Raw genomic sequence first — 18125 nt, 5'->3', positions numbered from 1 at the left:
CAAACTAGATTTGTGGAGTAGCCAGTGGCTAGAAGACTAACATGATGGTGACATTGTCTACTGGAGTGGCAGGAATAAGTCTCAAACTAGATTTGTGGAGTAGCCAGTGGCTAGAAGACTAACGTGATGGTAACATTGTCTACTGGAGTGGCAGGAATAAGTCTCAAACTAGATTTGTGGAGTAGCCAGTGGCTAGAAGACTAACGTGATGGTGACATTGTCTACTGGAGTGGCAGGAATAAGTCTCAAACTAGATTTGTGGAGTAGCCAGTGGCTAGAAGACTAACATGATGGTGACATTGTCTACTGGAGTGGCAGGAATAAGTCTCAAACTAGATTTGTGGAGTAGCCAGTGGCTAGAAGACTAACGTGATGGTGACATTGTCTACTGGAGTGGCAGGAATAAGTCTCAAACTAGATTTGTGGAGTAGCCAGTGGCTGGAAGACTAACGTGATGGTGACATTGTCTACTGGAGTGGCAGGAATAAGTCTCAAACTAGATTTGTGGAGTAGCCAGTGGCTGGAAGACTAACATGATGGTGACATTGTCTACTGGAGTGGCAGGAATAAGTCTCAAACTAGATTTGTGGAGTAGCCAGTGGCTAGAAGACTAACGCGATGGTGACATTGTCTACTGGAGTGGCAGGAATAAGTCTCAAACTAGATTTGTGGAGTAGCCAGTGGCTGGAAGACTAACGCGATGGTGACATTGTCTACTGGAGTGGCAGGAATAAGTCTCAAACTAGATTTGTGGAGTAGCCAGTGGCTAGAAGACTAACATGATGGTGACATTGTCTACTGGAGTGGCAGGAATAAGTCTCAAACTAGATTTGTGGAGTAGCCAGTGGCTAGAAGACTAACACGATGGTGACATTGTCTACTGGAGTGGCAGGAATAAGTCTCAAACTAGATTTGTGGAGTAGCCAGTGGCTAGAAGACTAACGTGATGGTGACATTGTCTACTGGAGTGGCAGGAATAAGTCTCAAACTAGATTTGTGGAGTAGCCAGTGGCTGGAAGACTAACGTGATGGTGACATTGTCTACTGGAGTGGCAGGAATAAGTCTCAAACTAGATTTGTGGAGTAGCCAGTGGCTGGAAGACTAACGTGACGGTGACATTCCTACCACAGTGGCAAGCAGAGCCATGCTTCTAGAGTTTTCAAAGGTCGCTGACAAACCACGACTGAATTAAGAGTAAAGAAAGGCCCCAGTTTCCTATGAGCTGATGCTCATGGAAGACTGCTTTGGGAGTTTTATTTTAAGTCTAGTCATGACTTGCTAATCAGATGTGTTGGTTTTTATATATAGCTGTTTCATCATTCCAACCTGCAGAACAGTCAAATAAGCTATTTTTGAAGATTTTTTTTTTATTTATACATCTGAGCATGTGTATGACCTTGTATGTGTGGATGCCCAGAGAGGCCAGAAGAGAGCATCAGGTCCCCAAGAAGCTGGAGTCGCAGGTGCTTGTGAACTACCCAGAGGGGTGCTGGGCCTCAGACTACAGTCTTCTGAGCTGCGGGGCCCTCTCTCCAGGTCCCAGAGGAGCTGCTTTAGACAGAGCAGACAAGCCTTTCAGTCTCTTGTCATCTTCATTAGGGCAATTGAACAGTTCAGGCACTCCGCCAGCGCGTGAGACCTTCATGTTCTGTGCGAGTCGGAACACCGAGCGGGTCCACCTCTACACCAAGGTAAGTTCCCACAGACTCCGTCACCCATCAGAAGACAGGCCTCCTTTCTCCCCTTCAGAGAGCAGCCTTAATAGTAAGATAGGTACCCAGTTTTCACCTTCTTAAAACCTGTCATCAAATTCCTGTGTGATATCCAAAGAGAACTAGAGGCCAAAGTGGCCTGGTTAAGACTTCAGGGGAGGAGACCTTGATTTCCCTCTGTCACTGTCGAGCATGACCTTAACACACCCTGCTGCTCTCTGCTTCATTTCCTCAGCTGTAACTGTAGGGAGGATTTGTTGCCAGGATGGAGTGAGCTCACCCCTGTGGAGCACTTAGCAATGAAGCAACATTTTCATAGCTGCCTAATGCCCCACCCTGCCTCCGCCCCCGGCACCATAAACTTGTGATGGACACTCAGACTCCTGTAGGCTGGCAAAGGTCACACTTTTTAGCAGGAGGATCTTTTTGCTTGATGAAAATATGTTCAAGACCCCAAAAGCTCTTGTTGACATGGGCTTGATGATAAGTATCTATTGATACTGACTCCTTTCTGTATTAAAATGAAGACACTTAAAATTGTCATGTATTGTTTGGTTTTAAACTAATAATTACTACGAATAACATGTTTTTTAAAAGTAGTTGTATTTTCTAAGGCAGAGCGTGTTCTGCCCAGTTCACGAACCCTAAAAGACCAGGAATAAACAGACTCTGCTGTAAATACATGAGGTTCTTTTTATTGTAAATTACAAGCTGCAGCTTGGGCCCACACACCCCACCACCGAATCAGTGGGAGCCGAGCGCGCAGTGCCCAGGTGAGTTGGGTCATTTAAAGATTCTTGTCCCTCCCAGCATGCCCAAGGCAGAGGCAATTCCTGCCTGGCAGGCATCTATTGGTCAAAATGCTACATTTTGAATTGATTGGCTATAGGAAGGTCCCCAGACCATAATGACCTGGTGTCCCTCCCTAGGGAGGGAGGCCAGTTTCCTAGCAACTGTATCTCTAGTGGGTGGGGAAAGAATGCAGTAAGGCGGTCCTTCCCCTCAGGGTATTACTAGACTTCTCCACCCACCTAGCTCAGGCCTTAATTAATAATAGCTGCTAATTTTTAATCTTTTGGTCTCTCAAGCCTTGTGCTGAGAACAGTTTCCAGCAGCGCTCTGGCTTCAGCAGAAGACAGTGGGTGAGGGTATGATGGTGCATGCCCGTAACCCCAGCAGTGGGGCAGCTGAGGCCGGAGGAACCCCAGCTGGAGGCCAGCCTGTGCTGGTGTAGCATGATCTTGTCTCAGCCAGACAGCTGAAGCCCGCTAAGAACTCTCTCACAGGGAAGTTAGCTTGACAGGCGGCTAATGCCCCCTAATGTCACAAAGCACATGTGACTTTGTGACCCCTTGGGAAGGTTCTGAGCATGTGTGAGGAGCCTTTTCCTAATTGCACAGATATAAGTATGGAAAAGTTGGCCGACAGGGCAGATCCCGCTGTTCATTCAGTTTTGAACTCCTAATGAGCTTAGATATACACATTACAGTTGTAACTTTACATGGTCTATTCTATTGAAAGTTCCTTGTCTCTTTCACCCTTGCAGTTCTTTAGTGCAGGGCATTCTTGTGCCACAGCATGTGGGAGGTCAGAAGACAGCTTGCAGGACTCCATTTTCTTATTCTAGCACGTGGGTTCAGGGGATTGAACCTAGTGCAGCATTCTCGGCAGCAAGCTCCTTTCTCCGCGTAACCATCTTGCGAGCCTGGAAAACTACATTTTTAAACCTGACTTATGGTGCTGAGGTACAAGGACTGGCTGGTGGAAGTTTGTACAATCCCCAGTCACTGCCTGAGAGTACACCTACAGAGAAGTTAGTAGCGGAAGCTGATGGCCTGTGTCACAGAGAACGGGACTGTGGATCACAAGCATTGTTTGGACTGACAAAATTGAAGTATGAGAAACTTTGGTGATCTGCTAAATTTTCATAAGCCATCCTCCCCTTTACAAAGGAAAGGACATTCACGGGCGAGACGACCATCCTCAGTGAAGTCCCAGCGTCCTCTGTGGGCGGTCACGGACAGCTGGTCTTCATGGGGCAGCGCTGTAACATGGCTCTGGAAAGCAGAGTTTTAAAATAAGTCTCTAGAATTTCTTTCTCCCTTCCCCTCCTGCCAACACGGTGGACGGCTGTATCAGTCCATCTGGGAAGAGATATTCAGATGTTTATCAGTGCTGCTCTTTGATTGTAGCCACGTTTTTAATTTCATGAGGAAGACCATTTGGAGATGGTCGTACTGCTATTATTGTGAAGGATGTTCTTTCCTGTTTACAGATCTTCTCATCTCCATATATATTTCCAAGTTTAGAAGTATGTCGGGGAGTGATTGCAGCATCCAGGCTAACAACGGAAAGCTTGGACTGTGTGCAGGCACAGTAGAGGCCTCTCCCACTCGTCTCAGCTCTGTGGCGGACTTGAGTTGGATGCAGCCTTCTGTACTGTGTCTCCCGTTTATTTTAGGAGACTTGCCATGCTACATCATAACTAAACTTTTCTTATAAAGTGTCACCAGTACCTACAGACTGAAATGCACTAATAATGTCTCCTCGTCTGTTATCAGGACGGGAAACCGATGAACTGTAACTTCATTCCTTTGGATATAAAATTAGACCTTTGGGAAGATTTACCAGCAAGCTTTCAACTGAAACAGAATCGCTCAGTGGTAAGAAGAGTTTTAAATAATACAATTGTGTTTATTTTCAGGAAAACTTTTAACAATTTTAGAGATCCTTTTTAGTCTAATGGAAGAAAGCCTTCTGGCCTGCTGCAGAGTCAGACCGCTGGCTGCGTTTTTAGCCATGCAGGCAGTGTCTGTTAATTCCACTGGTGCCAAGAATGAATGTGGAGTCTGCTTCCTCGGTGAGTGATCACACCTAGCGCCTCCGCTGCTGCTGAGGACAGACTCATCCTCAAGTCATTCCGCTCTCATTCATAGGATTAGCAGCTGGGATTTAGCTGTCAGAATCTCACCTGATCTCTTCAGGTTAACTTCTAACAGTGGCACATTCCAGGAGCCAGGATAGCACCACACCGTGACTCCGGACTCATCCGGACTCATCGTCAGCGTGACCGAGTGCCGAGGCTGCCAGGGAGGCCTTACCTTGGCGTGTGCTCCACCATTTATACTTATCAGAAAGGGGAGGGGCCTTGTCTGCTTGTTGTAACTACCCTGTTAGTGGAAGTGAAGCGGTGACCAGCGCTCAGCTGCATCCCACACAAAGGAAGAGGTAGCAGTGAGCCATTTTCTTTGGCATCAGTTAGTACTGACCCTCAGAGTCAGTCAGACAGATGATAGTTTAGATAGGTACATATGTAGATACATATGATCCCTGGCTGACTGTACAGATACATAGAACCAGATACCCGTGGCTGACTGATATGAACAATTCTGATAGCCCACCTGCAGAGACACAGATTTGTTGAGGCAGCTAATACAGCGTGACTCTCAGAAGTTACACCATCCCTGTGGCTCCTGTAGGCTCTGCCTCCCTGAGGCCAGCTTTCCTTGCGCTGCTGCGGGGTCTGCACCCCATCTGGGTCTCTGTGCGCATACTCTCACTGGTGCCTGAGTGTTCAGAGCGTATGCTAGGCTGCTGAAGTGCCTGTAGAGACTCTGGATTGAACTGGACACGGGCAACTCATAACGTGGAAATGGTATCAAGGTGAAGAAAGAGTTAAACTGTAGCACTCAACCTGTTTGAGGGAACATCAGTTTTCTCATGTTGTAAAATCCCAACTTTCAAAGGAAGGTTTGTCAAGAATGGCTAACTTTTCGTTGTTTCCTTTTTACCAGATTCTGAGGTTTGTCCGAGAATGGAATAGTCTAACTGCCATGAAGCAGAGGATGGTCAGGAAAAGTGGGCAGCTGTTCTGCAGCCCAGTCCTGGCACTGGAAGAGATCTCAAAGAAACAAGCCAAGGAAAATAGTACTAAAAGGTAAGGGTTGCCTTTCCTTTGCATCTTTTGCTTTTCGTAGCTGTTTCTGTAGGAGATCTGAGGCACATCATGGAACCACTAATGAAATTTTGGTGAATTAGGAGGAAATTATGCTGGGGATATAGTTTGTTGATAGAGTGCTTGCCCAGTGTAAACAAAGCCCTGGGTTTCCTCATTAGAACTGAATAAACCTGTCATGGGCACACACTTGTAATTTTATCACTTAGGATCAGGAATTCAAGGCCATCCTTAGCCCTATGGGGAGTTCACAATAAGCCTATGCAACATGAGATCTTGTTCTCAAAGACGGAGGGAGAAAGAATCATATACTTTCAAAATGGTCATGTCATTCCATAGCGAGAGAAAGAATCATATACTTTAAAAATGGTCATGTCATTCCACAGCTACATAATTATATATGTGGTGAACTTAATCAGGTCTGCTGGAAGACGGGTCTGGATTTTGCGTGTCAGGAATCTTGTTAACAGATGCTAGAAGCAGGGCTTGGGACACCTGTGACCTAACAAGCCTCAGGCAGGGACTAACGACAGAGAGACCCTTTACCCTCAGAGCCTCAGGCTCCTGCTGCATCGGGAGAGTTGCTTCTATTTTAACACACTGCCATGTGCCCAGAAGTAGGCAGTAACTTCAGGCGCATGGTTGGAAAATAAAAGTTAATTGCGACACATTGTTGTATCGTGTGCCATCTTCACCAAAAGCCCATTTCTAATCGCCCTGCTTGACATTGTAAGCATCTGCATCTCACCTCCATGAACCACTATGTGATCATCCTTGTTCTTGGAGCATGGAGTAAAGAGTACCAGGAGCAGTTGCGAGCTGTTCCATTCCGATCACAGAGTAGCAAATGTGCCTAACACACATTCCCCCATAAGTCTACATTTGAGTTACTAAATAAGGGACCGGAGAGGTGGCTCAGTGGTTAAGTGCACTCACTGCTCTTACAGAGGACCGGGGTTTTGTTCCCAGCACCACATAACGGCTTACAACCACCTGTAACTTCAGTTCAAGGGGCCTTCACAGGCATTGTGATTCCAAAAGTGGAAAGTAACTGTCCTGAGGGTCAGTTTTACTCCTAAGGGTCGCAGTGTCTGGAGACATCACAGATTATCACCGCCACAGAACATACCTAAGAATCAGCCATGGGTAAAGAAGTCGAAGGAAGAAAGCTCTTCATCTAGACACCTGGTGACTGGTCAGAGAGCAGAAGAGAAAGGGACGTCTTTCATAAAGCTTGGTAGACACGGAGGGGAGTAACTCAGCAGGCTGGTGTGGTGTGGGCTCTGTGAGTGGCAGTGCCTGGGTAAGGGCGTACGTGCAGAGCAGGTATGGAAGACTGGGCTGAGCAGCAGAGCTCTGCCTGGGAGTCAGCAAGCTCCTTCTCCTTCGCCATCCTACCTGGTTACTTTTCAGAGAACCTTAACCCAAGAGGGACACATCACACTTCATTCCCGAGGCATGTACAGGGAGGTTTCATTTCTTTAAAATACTGAATATCAGGCTGAAGACATGGCTCAGTGCATAAGTTGCTTGTATCTTATCCAAGGGCCAGTTCGTATCCCCAGTAAGCTGGGTAGGCGGTGGCCTGCCATAAATCCCAGCAGTCAACTTGGGACACAAAGACAGGGATCTTTTGGGCAAGTTGACTAGTTAGACTAGCCAAATTAGCAAACTCCAGATTCAGCGAGAGACCCAGTATTGGTAAATAAAGTAGAAAGTGGTCCATCAACCCTTGGCCTCCATGTACCTATACTTGCACATGCACCCAAATGTGTTCACACTTGCAGCCATAAATTCTCACCTACCCACACATGCACACACACAAATTAAATGTCTCCAGAATAACTTCAACAGCAACAACAAAAGACATATGTACTAAATTTTGGGATTCCTGAAAACAATGACTAGATCCCCCACAAGACCACGCCCCAGCAAGCAGCCCCACCAGCTGTGGGCCTTGTCCACTCTGAGCTCCTGCAGCTCGCTTCCAGGGCCCTCAGTCTTAGATGTCTGGAAATGGCCGAGACCAGCAACCTGTGTTGGTTCCTGAGGTCCGTTTCTCAGAGTGTATAGTTTCTGTGTTTGTTGTTGTTTTATTCTGGGGAGACACACCTGTGTGGGTGCCTGTGCACACATCTGCATGTGGAGAGCTGAGGTTGATGTCAGGAATCTCCCTCAGTTGCTTCTCCGCCTTACTCACTGAATGGGCCTCTCAAAGCCAGCGCTTTCCTATAGGAGCAGCTTCTGATGCTCAGCTACCGCTGGGCCGCCACACCCAGCTGCCACTTACATGGATTCTTAGGCAGAAAGGTCTGGTTCTTACGGTTGCCCATCAACACTTCAGCTGCAGAGCCATGCAGAGCCCTCACCGTAGTCCATATACATACAGGTCAAGGCTGGAGAGATGGCTCAGATCCTAAGAGTACTGGCTGCTTTTCCAGATCCAGACCCAAGTTCAAGTCCCAGCACCCACTTGGCCACTCGGAACAGTCAGTAACTCAAGGTCAGGGGACCCAGTACCCTCTTCTGTCTGTCACATGCACTCGGCACATAAGAGGTGCGCAAACAGGCAGACAGCTACACACATGAAAGAAAATATTTTTTAAGAGACTCATGTTCGCTCTAGAGTCTAGAACATTGTTTTAAATACAGTAGATGTAAATGCGTACTGTAGCCTGACAACCCATTAATCAAAAACTGCGTGATAGATTATCACATGGTTTATCCTCCGCATAGTGGAATGGCATGGAACTTTTAAAATAGACAGACAGGGCTGGGGAGATGGCTCAATGAGAACTTTCTGTGCACGCATGAAGGCCAGCGTTTGAATCCCCAGCACCCACGTTCAAACGAACAAACAAAAAAGCTGGGCATGAAGACAGTCGTATTTAAATCCATGTGGAATTTAAAATGCCTACAATATGGGTAAACTAGTATAGAAACTGGGTCATTCTAATTAGTAGAAATTAATTGGGTAATTGCACTTCACCTACTTAATTCCCCCATCACCTTTGACTGAATTAGTTTCCTTTCTACTTCCAGTGCCTGAGCCAGGTATGTTGCTGATAGTGTGTGATGGGGCCTGACTCCTGCCTCAGAAGGACTTTGTCCGTGCAGAAGAGTCTGGAGAGCAAAGGGGCTGTTGCTTTTGGCAGCAACCTTTAGCTCACGGGAGATCCACTTGAACTCAGTTAGCTACATGAGTCACTTTACACAAAACCTGTGCAGTGTTGTAGCTGAGGTGTTGTGCTGGGGTCTCAAAGAGAAGATCAGAAGAGGGGGACACAGTGGACACACTTGGAAAGGTTCTCTGCAGCTCGAGAGGCAGCTTCCGTAAGAATGTCAATCATGCTTGTAGCTGGTCATTTCCCTAGAACCTAGGAGCTAGTTGTTAGAATAAAAACAAAACAAAACAAACAAACAAACAAAAAAACTGACATTGACTTGCAACAGAGAGGGGAAGGAAGGAGGGAGGGAGAAGAAAGAGATTATTTTTAAAAAGACTTAAGGGGCTATAGAGCTGGCTTAGTAGTTAAGAGTTCTTACAACTTACAGAGGACCTGGGTTTGGTTCCCAGCATCCACATTAGATAGCTCACAACTGATTGTTACTCCATTTCCAGGGGGGATCTGATGCCCTCTTCTGCTTCTGTAGGTACTGCATGCACTGTGCATGCAATTTTTAAAATTATAGATTTTCTAAAAATACAGAAAGTAACTGAGCATGGTAGTGCACATTCTTAATACCGGGGAAACAGGAGAAGCAGAGCTCTGTGAGCTCAAGGCCAGCTTGACCTAAAGGGAGTTCCAGGCCAGCCAAAACTACAGAGTGGGACTCAAAACAGAAGAAAGTACAGAAACCTTTTCTTTTTGTGTTTTAGTACTCTGTAGGAATTACACATGATAATGGATCTCATTACAGCATCTTCCTGGGTGTATATAATACATTCTGATCATACCCCGTTGTCTCTCGCCCCCTCCCACTTCTACTGCCGCCTTGTCCTCTTCCTAACTAGTCTCTCTTCTACCCACCCCCGCCTTTGTGTGTGTGTGACCTAATGAACTTCCTTAGGGTGGCTTCCAGGAGCTCGGGGAAGAGTTGCTTACTGGAGCATGGACACCTTACCAATGGCTACACTGAGCAGTGTCTCCCTCCCCAGAAGCTCCTATATGAGAAAAATACAGTTGACATCTAATTGTTCTAGATACATCACTAAAGAAGATGTTGCCACAGCCTCCATGAATAAGGTGAAAAATGACGGGGGACACGTCCGTTTGATCACCAAGGAGTCCAGGCCACAGGGCCCTTCCACAAAGTAAGATGTTTATATGCATAGTAAAGAACTGCTCAAGCTTCCGCACCTGTGGTAACAGCCCCCGCAGTGTGGCCACTTTAGAGGTCACACAACAGTGTCATGAGCGAAAGGCTTTCCAGGCCTCTGACAGCCCTCTTAGGCCCATGAGCTTATCGTCTTCGACATTAGAGATGAGGAGTTGCCAAAACCAGGGGTCTATGTGACCTGCCCCAAGCCTGGGCAAACGTGCCAGGAGGCCAGAGCTCGCCCTGAACTCTGTCTGCCAGACTGGCACTGTGTCAGTCCTACCGACCCAATACCGTTGGGATCCTAGTTCAGTGGGCATGGGTCCTTTTGTGTTTCGTTCCTAATTTTTGTCTGAGGAACTTGGAGTTTACCTGGAGAAGCCTGAACTTAGCAGGTGTTCTGTTCTAATTCCTGGTCTGTCCGTCTGGCTGTGACAGTCCCTTCACCCTGTAAGGCAGCAGCAGAACAGGAAGAACCCATCAGGCCCTGAGGCTGAGAAGGCATGTAGCCCGGCTGGGTGAGGAGCAGAGGCGCCTCTGGAGTGCTGTGGCCCTTTCTCATTAGTTTGAATGAGCATTTCAAGTTCGTCTCCTTGTCCAGCGTCATCTGCTGTGTGGAAGTGTTTGGGGGGAGCACTTGAGTGGATGCTTGTGTTACGTTGATGTTTGTGGCATGGCTGGACGATGGGGTGCTGACTGAACACCAGATCTGAGGCCTCTCCAGAGCAATGCCCTCGCTTCACTACTGACCGATATGCTGTTTTGTTCTGTTGTAGAAAGCTTGGCCGAGCCTGTGTCCCATCTCCAAATCCCTGCCCAACTGACCTCGCTGTTGAGCCATCCCCGTCCAAAGGCTACATCCAGGCTGTGGATAAGGAAGGAAGGCCGCTCTGCCTCCGCTGCCAGCACCCCGCCTGCCAGCCTGAGCAAGGGTCTAAAGCCAGCGCCTGGGACTCACGGTTCTGCTCCCTCAAGTGTCAGGACGAATTCTGGATCCGATCCAATAACAGCTACCTGCGAGCCCAGGTGTTCGCAGCGGAGCACGGTGTGTGCCAGCTGTGCGGTGTGGACGCACAGGAGCTCTTCCTGCAAGTGAGAGATGCTCCTAAGAGTCAGAGGAAGAGTCTGCTAGACGCTGCCTGGGCCGCGAAGCTCCCCCTGGAGCAGGTGCGTCATCATCCCATGGCAGGGGCGGCCGGTGGTGCAGTCCGAAGGCTGACTCGCTTGTTCAACAAAGCCCGAAGGTAGCAACAGTAGCGAACCCGCATCCCATCACCCAGCTTTAGCATCACGGTTGCTGTTGGCTCCCATCTGTCTCGCTTCGCTCAGTCACCTTTCTCCTCACTGTGCATCTCCTGAGTGGATTGGCTGCCTCTCCTCCTTCCTTCCTCCTCTTCCCTCTCTTCCTCCTACTCTCCTCCTCTCTCCTTTTCTCCCTTTCTTTCCTCCCTTCCTTCCTCCTTTTTGTCTCTTACCCTGCCCCTCTCTCATTCTGATCCTTCCCTCTTCCTCCTCCTATCTCCTCTCAGCTCTTCCTTTTTAAAAATATAGTCACAGTACAAATAACTATAGCCAACAGAATTATAATTCCTCGATTATAGTGTGTGTTTGCTTTCCAAGATTGTCTCATTTATTTTGTTCAAATTAGGATCAAAATGTGTCCTTTTGTTTTAATGTCTTTCTTGCTTTGTTTGGTCTCTAGCACCCCCTCCCTTTTTTATACTGTTGATTGGGGAAAGAAATGGGATCACTCCCCAGTAGCGTTTCCTTCTTTCTGTATGTTTCACTGTGTCCCTGTGATGTTCCCGACTTTTCTGCCCTGACAGCTTCCTGAGTAGTGGCTACACAGTCTAGAGCTGCGCTTGGATTCTGACCATGTTTTAAGGAGAGAGTAAGTGGTGGCACATGGCTTCACACACAGACACTGAACAGCCCTGAGGTCTACTCCCAGCATGTTAGTCTCTTAGGATGGGGAGTCCAGGGTGTCCTAGTCAGGCCTTCTGTTGCTGTGAGGAGACGCCATGGCGGCAGCAATTCTTAGAAAGAAGTTAATTCTTAATTTTGATTTAATTAATTTTAATTTTGGCTGGCTTACAGTTTCAGAGGTTTAGTCCATTATCCTCATGGCGGGAAACATGGCAGCATGCAGACAGACATGGTGCTGGAGAAGGAGCCAAGAGTCTACATTTGATCTGCAGGCAGCAGAAGCTGCTGTGTCCCATGCTGAGGGCAGCTTGAATATATATATGACCGCAGAGCCCACCCCCACAGTGACACACTTCCTCCAGCAAGGCCACACCTCCTAACAGAGCAGTCACTGCAGACCAGGCACTCAAACACATGAGTCTATGGCGGTCATTCCTATTCAGACCACTACAGGTAGGAGCCTCAGATTGCAGATTGCAGTGAAAAGGCTGGGTGGCCATTCCATTGTAAAATACAGATTTTTTTTTTTCTTCCTTGTATAGCCTTGGCTGTCGTGGACTCACTTTGTAGGCTGGCCTTGAACTTGATTGCCTCTGCCTGCTTCTGCCTCCCCAGTGCTGGGATTACAGGAATGCACCACCACACCCAACATAAAACATAATTTTAATAGAACAGTTTATGGCTACTTATTGTTCCTAGCGTGCTTGTCAGTAATTCACTTAGCTTCCAGACAAATGTATATCCTCTTAGGAAAACTATTCTAAGTTTCCAACTAAAAGGAAGGGAACAGGACAGGAGCCTACCACAGATGGCTCTGAAAGGCTCTACCCTGCAGGGTATCAAAGCAGATGCTGAGACTCATAGCCAACCTTTAGGCAGAATGCATGAAATTTTATGAAAGAAGGGGGAGATAGAAAGACCTGGAGAGAACAGGAGCTCCACAAGGAGAGAAACAGAGCCAAAAACAAAAAAACAAACAAACAAAAAACCTGGGCCCTGGGGTCCCTGCAGAGACTGATACTCCAACCAAGGACCATGCATGGAGAGGACCTAAAACCCCTGCTCAGATGTAGCCAATAGACTCAGTGTCCAAGTGAGTTCCCTTACAAGGGGAGCAGGGGTTGTCTCTGGCATGAACTCCTTGGCTGGCTCTCTGATCACCTCCCCCTGGGCAGTGATACCTTGCCAGGCCACAGAAGAAGACAGTCCTGATGAGACCTGATAGGCTAGGATCAGAGGGAAGGGGAGGAGGACCTCCCCTATCAGTAGACTAGGGGAGGGGCATAAGAGGAGAAGAGGAAGGGAGGCCAGGATTGGGAGGGGCTGAAGGAGGGGGTCACAGCCGGGTACAAAGTGAATACATTGTAATAATACTAATTAATAAAAAAAAAAAGAGAGAAAAAAGAAAATGTTAATTTTGTGGTGTGTTTAAACAAAAAAGGGTCACCCAAGCAACCTCTGCCCCCTAAAATATTAGACGAATTCCTGTCAGCTAAACAAATTATATATTTTAACCTGATATATTGGTGCATAACTTTAGTCCCAGCACTCAGGAGGCAGAGACAGGCAGATCTCTGCAAGTTTGAGGCCAGCCTGGTCTACACAGTGTGTTCCAGGACAGCCAGGGCTACATAGTGAGACCCTGACTGAAAGTAAATATATAGTTTTAAAAATAAATCATATATTTTGATTTAATTTAGCTGCTACATTATAATGGAATTAGCTAACAGTCATTTCTAAAAGATGAGTCGATACATCTCCTGGATATAGAGAGGCACACTGTTTCTCTAACAATGTCCTGAGGTGTCCCTTGGCCCCTGAAGGTCACCCTGACAGTGCCCGGGACTGGAGTGGCCACAGCTTAGACCCTGCGGCTGGAAGCGCTGCGGGAAGATGCCTCAGCGCTAGGCTCGGGCTACATGAACAGGTGCCATGAGGCAAATTCAGCACTTGAGAGCTGGTCCGTTTCCATCCCCCGCGCCCCCAGGGAAGGTCTGCTGCGTGCTTACCAGGGCAAATAAAGACGAGCCTTCCCGAGCTGAGTCTCAGTTAAAGCTGCGCACAGAGAAAGAGCTGGCGGCAAAGGCACGCCCAAATGGATTGTTTTTCTGAGAATATGCCATTTAGAAAGACATTTGTAGTTACTTCTAACCTCAGTCTGTGTCTGCTGACAGAAGGCCCCAAGTGCAGGACAGAGGGACAAGAGCAGGGACAAGAGCAGGCGGGGACAGAAGGACGAGTCCCCTGCACCAGCTTGCTGCGGGAACCACTCAGAGGCCCCATGTGGGTCACTGTGTGTCCCAGAGTCCCACACGCTTTCTTAGAATGCTTTACAAGTGTAAAGCCAGCGCCATTTACTGAATAGGTTGTTTTGGTTTTTTTGATTTTTATTTTCCAGGGTATATACCACTTTTGTCAAGAATCAGAGGCCCATGGCCGTATGGATCTGTTTCTGGGCCCTCTGTTGTGTACCATCAGTCTATGTGTCTTTCTGTTTGTATGTTGTTTTTTTTTTTTTCGAGACAGGGTTTCTCTGTGTAGCCCTGGCAATCCTCAACTATGCTTTGTAGACAAGGCTGGCCTGGAACTCACAGAGATCCACCTGCCTCTGCCTCTGCTGAGACCCTGCACCACCACCTCCCAACAAGAGCTCTAAGAAGCCGTCCTCTGTGTTTCTGTGTGACTTTGCTGCGTCAAGGGATTGTGCCGTGCATCCCGCAGGGCCGGGAGCCCCTGACTGTGCTCTCTCTGCAGCTCAATGACATGCTGAGGAACCCAGGAGAAGGCCACTTCTGGCAGGTGGACCACATCAAGCCGGTGTACGAGGGGGGAGGACAGTGCTCCCTGGACAACCTGCAAACTCTTTGCACAGTGTGCCACAAGGAGGTCAGTGACACTCACACCTGGGTCCCAGTGTCCGTGGGGAGAATGGCTGGGTGAGACAGGAGCGGTGGGGGGGGGGGGGCGCTGCTGCCTTCCTCACTCTGACTCTTGGCTCCGGGGAAGTTTACAGTCACAGACTCAGAAGGCTGCCACCCTCTTCACTCACTGTCTGGGCTGAGGACGGGGACAGTGAGTGGGTAGAGCGCTCCTTAACGTGCATAAGGCCCTGGTTCCATCCCAGCCCTGCACAGATGGGGTGTGTTGGTGCTCTTGGGAACTGCAGGCAGGGGGACCATGAGGTCAAGATCAGCGGGATATGGTAGGTAGCACAGCACTGCAGAGGCAGGGGGAGCTCTGAGTTCACGGCCAGCCTGCTGTACATAGTCAGTTCCAGACAGCCAGAGCTGTATGGTGGGAGTCTGTCTCAAAAAGGCATTCAGGGCCATTCTCAGCTGCATAGTGAGTGCCGTGGGGCTGGCTACACGAGGCTGTAAGGGCATCACTAGTAAGAATGTCATATTCTCTGTATTCGTTTTTCGGATTCTCGTGAACATTCTTATTTGGACATAGCAGAAGAATCCAGTTCCATCCCATTTGACTTTATACAGTGTTTATGTGTTGAGTGGGGAATGTATTTTCTGAGTTGTGGGTCCAGAAAATAAGAAGTGGACAAACTTTTACCCACTGAACTCTGGGGATTTTAAGATGTGCACAAGCACTGACTTAGAGGCGGAGAACCATGGCTTCCCGGAGTCCTCAATGCAGGACTCATGGCCTTCTGGATAGTGAGCCATTCTGCACAAGAAGATACTTTCTTCTAACTGGGACCCGTAAGCCTGGTGGTTGGAACCCATGGCCTGGAGCTCTTCCTGTGCACTGAGCACTGCATGTATAGTGTGCATTTTCCCGACTAGAGCAAGAAGCCTCCGCCCTAACCTGAGCTGTGCATTTGTTAACTCCTAGAGAACAGCCCGACAAGCCAAGGAAAGAAGCCGGGTGAGACAGCGCTCTCTGGCAGCAAAGCACGGCTCAGACATCACTCGGTTTCTGCTGAAGAAGTGAAGCAGGTGGGAGGACCTGACACGTTTAGCTTCATGTTTGTCTAGTATTTTATTTTAATTCTCTCTCTTCTTTTTCCTCCTGTGGGCCCTCTTCATCAGGTATCACCAAACCTTCTGCAGGTCTCTGCAGTGCAGGGTGATTTTTTTCTCATTCTCCTGGCAATCAGTTCAACATTCTGTAGCCTTCCAAAGCAGAAGTCTCTCCCTCTCCAAGTCCTTGACAGTGAGCTTCAGTTCTTGACCTGCCGCTTCACCATCCCCGCTGGCCGCACCACGATTCTTTTGCACCCTCTCTGGGCCAGCCCAGGAGCTGCAGTAGTTCTCTGTGTTGCAATGGCCTGGAGCTGAGAGGCTTCCTTGCTTTACTCAGAGCTGGAGTGACAAGAGAAGGAGCTGCTGCAGTTTCTTGATCTTGTCCATCAGCCATAGGGTCACAGGGTCACACTCGTCCATCACAATTTGCATCAAAAACCTCTTGAACCATTGAACGAATTCAAAATTGTCCTGAAATTTTCCTTTTTCTAATTTATCCACAGGAACTATTTTGTCAACACCTGCTTGTAGTCTTTTAAGTTCTAAACATACTCGTGTTCTAGCTTGGCTTGAAATTTCACTTTCTTCCAGGCAGTGGAACCAGGGAGGAACATGACCTCAGACTGACAGTGTCAGGTCCCACTGCAGGGACTCACTAACCCAAGCCAGCATGTCACATCGACTTAGCTTATCTGTCTAGTATTTAAGAATGAAAGGTTTTCAAACATAAATCGAGAAGTAAAGTTTAGGGTTTGTGCTAAGTACTAAAGGTATGGTGGGAAGCATGTCTGTGGTCCTACTGACTCCATGCAGATTGGGAATTATGTTTCAGCAAGATTTCCTTCAGCTTTTGTTTCCTCTTCTACACCTTAATCACTGCATCACACATAGATAATATGTAATAAATATATTCCCAGTTACTGAGAGTTGCTCCTTGATTAGTATTAGTGATTAGTTCTGGACTGTGTGGTATAAATGGAACATTCCAGAACAATGAGGGAAATTTTGGAGACTAGTCTTCATTATTAAATGAATTCCAGGCAGACCGTGACCAGCCTACTTCTTATAAAGCACCTCCAAACCAAGACTTTGGGTGCACGTGCGGGCTGTTGCCTCCTTGTTTTATTTCTGCACCAGTCGTCTCTATTGAAATATCTCTGTGAATAAACTCACTGTAATCAGACATGGCATCTGTGTAGAACTTGTGTGCTCTGGGTAGGCACACAAACGACAAAGCGTGGCGTATTATGCCGTACACACCTTGTGTTCTACTTTTCTGTTTGCTCATTGGTTTGCTTTTTGCATTTTGGTTTGTTTTGAATGTATAAAACCATGCTCACTATCAAAACAGCCTTTGTCTCTTGGTTCTCATTTTCTGGTTTTCAAATTCTGGTAATACTTTGTTTTGTTTTAAAAATAAACCTTGTTAAGGTGTTTTTAAATGATGTGTATGTGTGTCCCTGTGCAGAGCACGTGCACCTGAGAGCAGTTGCCTGCAGAGGCCAGAGGCCTCATATCTCCCAGACCTAGTGTTCCAGGCAGCTGTGTCAGCATGGCTGCTGGAAACTGAACCGGGTCTTAAAAGGCAGCCGGTACTCCTAACCACTGGGCCATCTCTCCATCTCCAGATCCTATTTTATTAAGTTTATTCATGTTACCTCTTTTAAAAACGATGGTGACAAAGGAATCATGGTAGTACACACCTTTAATCCCAGCTCTCAGGAGCTAGAGGCAGGTGGATCTTTGTGAGTTTGAGGCCAGCCTGGTCTACAGAGCAATTTCTAGGCCAGACAGGGCTATGTGGAGACCCTGTATCCACAATAAGGGATGGTGGAGTTGGCAGGAGGCTCAGATGATGAGGTATTGCCATATAGCATGATAGCTTGAGTCCAAGCCTCAGAATTTGTGTAAAAGCTTGGTGTGGTAGCCCATCTGCAACCCCAGCACCGAGAAGGCAAAAACAGAAGGATCTCTGGGATTCCCTGGCCAACAGTCCAGGGGAGAGGGGGGCTTCCGGTTTAGTAAGAGACCATCTCAAAAGTAAGGTAGAGGGCTGGAGAGATGGCTCAGAGGTTAAGACTACTGGCTGCTCTTCCAGAGGTCCTGAGTTCAATTCCCAGCAACACATGGTGGCTCACAACCATCTGTAATGCCCTCCTCTGGCATGCAGGTGTACATGCAGGCAGAAAACTATAAATAAATAAACCTTTTTTAATATTTATTTATCTTTATTT

General features: G+C 47.6%; 1 protein-coding gene and 1 pseudogene across 5 annotated transcripts in view; one reads left to right on the top strand and one right to left on the bottom strand.

Moving 5' to 3' along the window:
* Zranb3 (zinc finger RANBP2-type containing 3) overlaps positions 1–17333 on the top strand; it is a 133386-nt gene extending 116053 nt beyond the window's left edge. For 3 of the 5 annotated variants that reach the window (XM_060371883.1, XM_060371886.1, XM_060371884.1), the window contains 7 exons: positions 1601–1692; positions 4275–4376; positions 5508–5650; positions 9873–9983; positions 10765–11155; positions 14669–14800; positions 15761–17333. In XM_060371883.1, the coding sequence (XP_060227866.1) occupies positions 1601–1692; positions 4275–4376; positions 5508–5650; positions 9873–9983; positions 10765–11155; positions 14669–14800; positions 15761–15859 (1070 nt within the window). In that variant the 3' untranslated portion in view covers positions 15860–17333. Of the gene's footprint in view, positions 1–1600; positions 1693–4274; positions 4377–5507; positions 5651–9872; positions 9984–10764; positions 11233–14668; positions 14801–15760 lie in introns of all 5 variants that reach the window. The other 2 variants (XM_060371885.1, XR_009587461.1) reach the window with 2 other exon arrangements.
* LOC110551083 (microtubule-associated protein RP/EB family member 1-like) lies at positions 15908–16505 on the bottom strand (annotated as a pseudogene).
* Positions 17334–18125: the final 792 nt, after the last annotated feature.

This window comes from Meriones unguiculatus, chromosome 18 (genome assembly GCF_030254825.1).
Source record: "Meriones unguiculatus strain TT.TT164.6M chromosome 18, Bangor_MerUng_6.1, whole genome shotgun sequence".
NCBI lineage: Eukaryota > Metazoa > Chordata > Mammalia > Rodentia > Muridae > Meriones > Meriones unguiculatus.
This window is presented reverse-complemented; position numbering and strand designations above follow the sequence as displayed.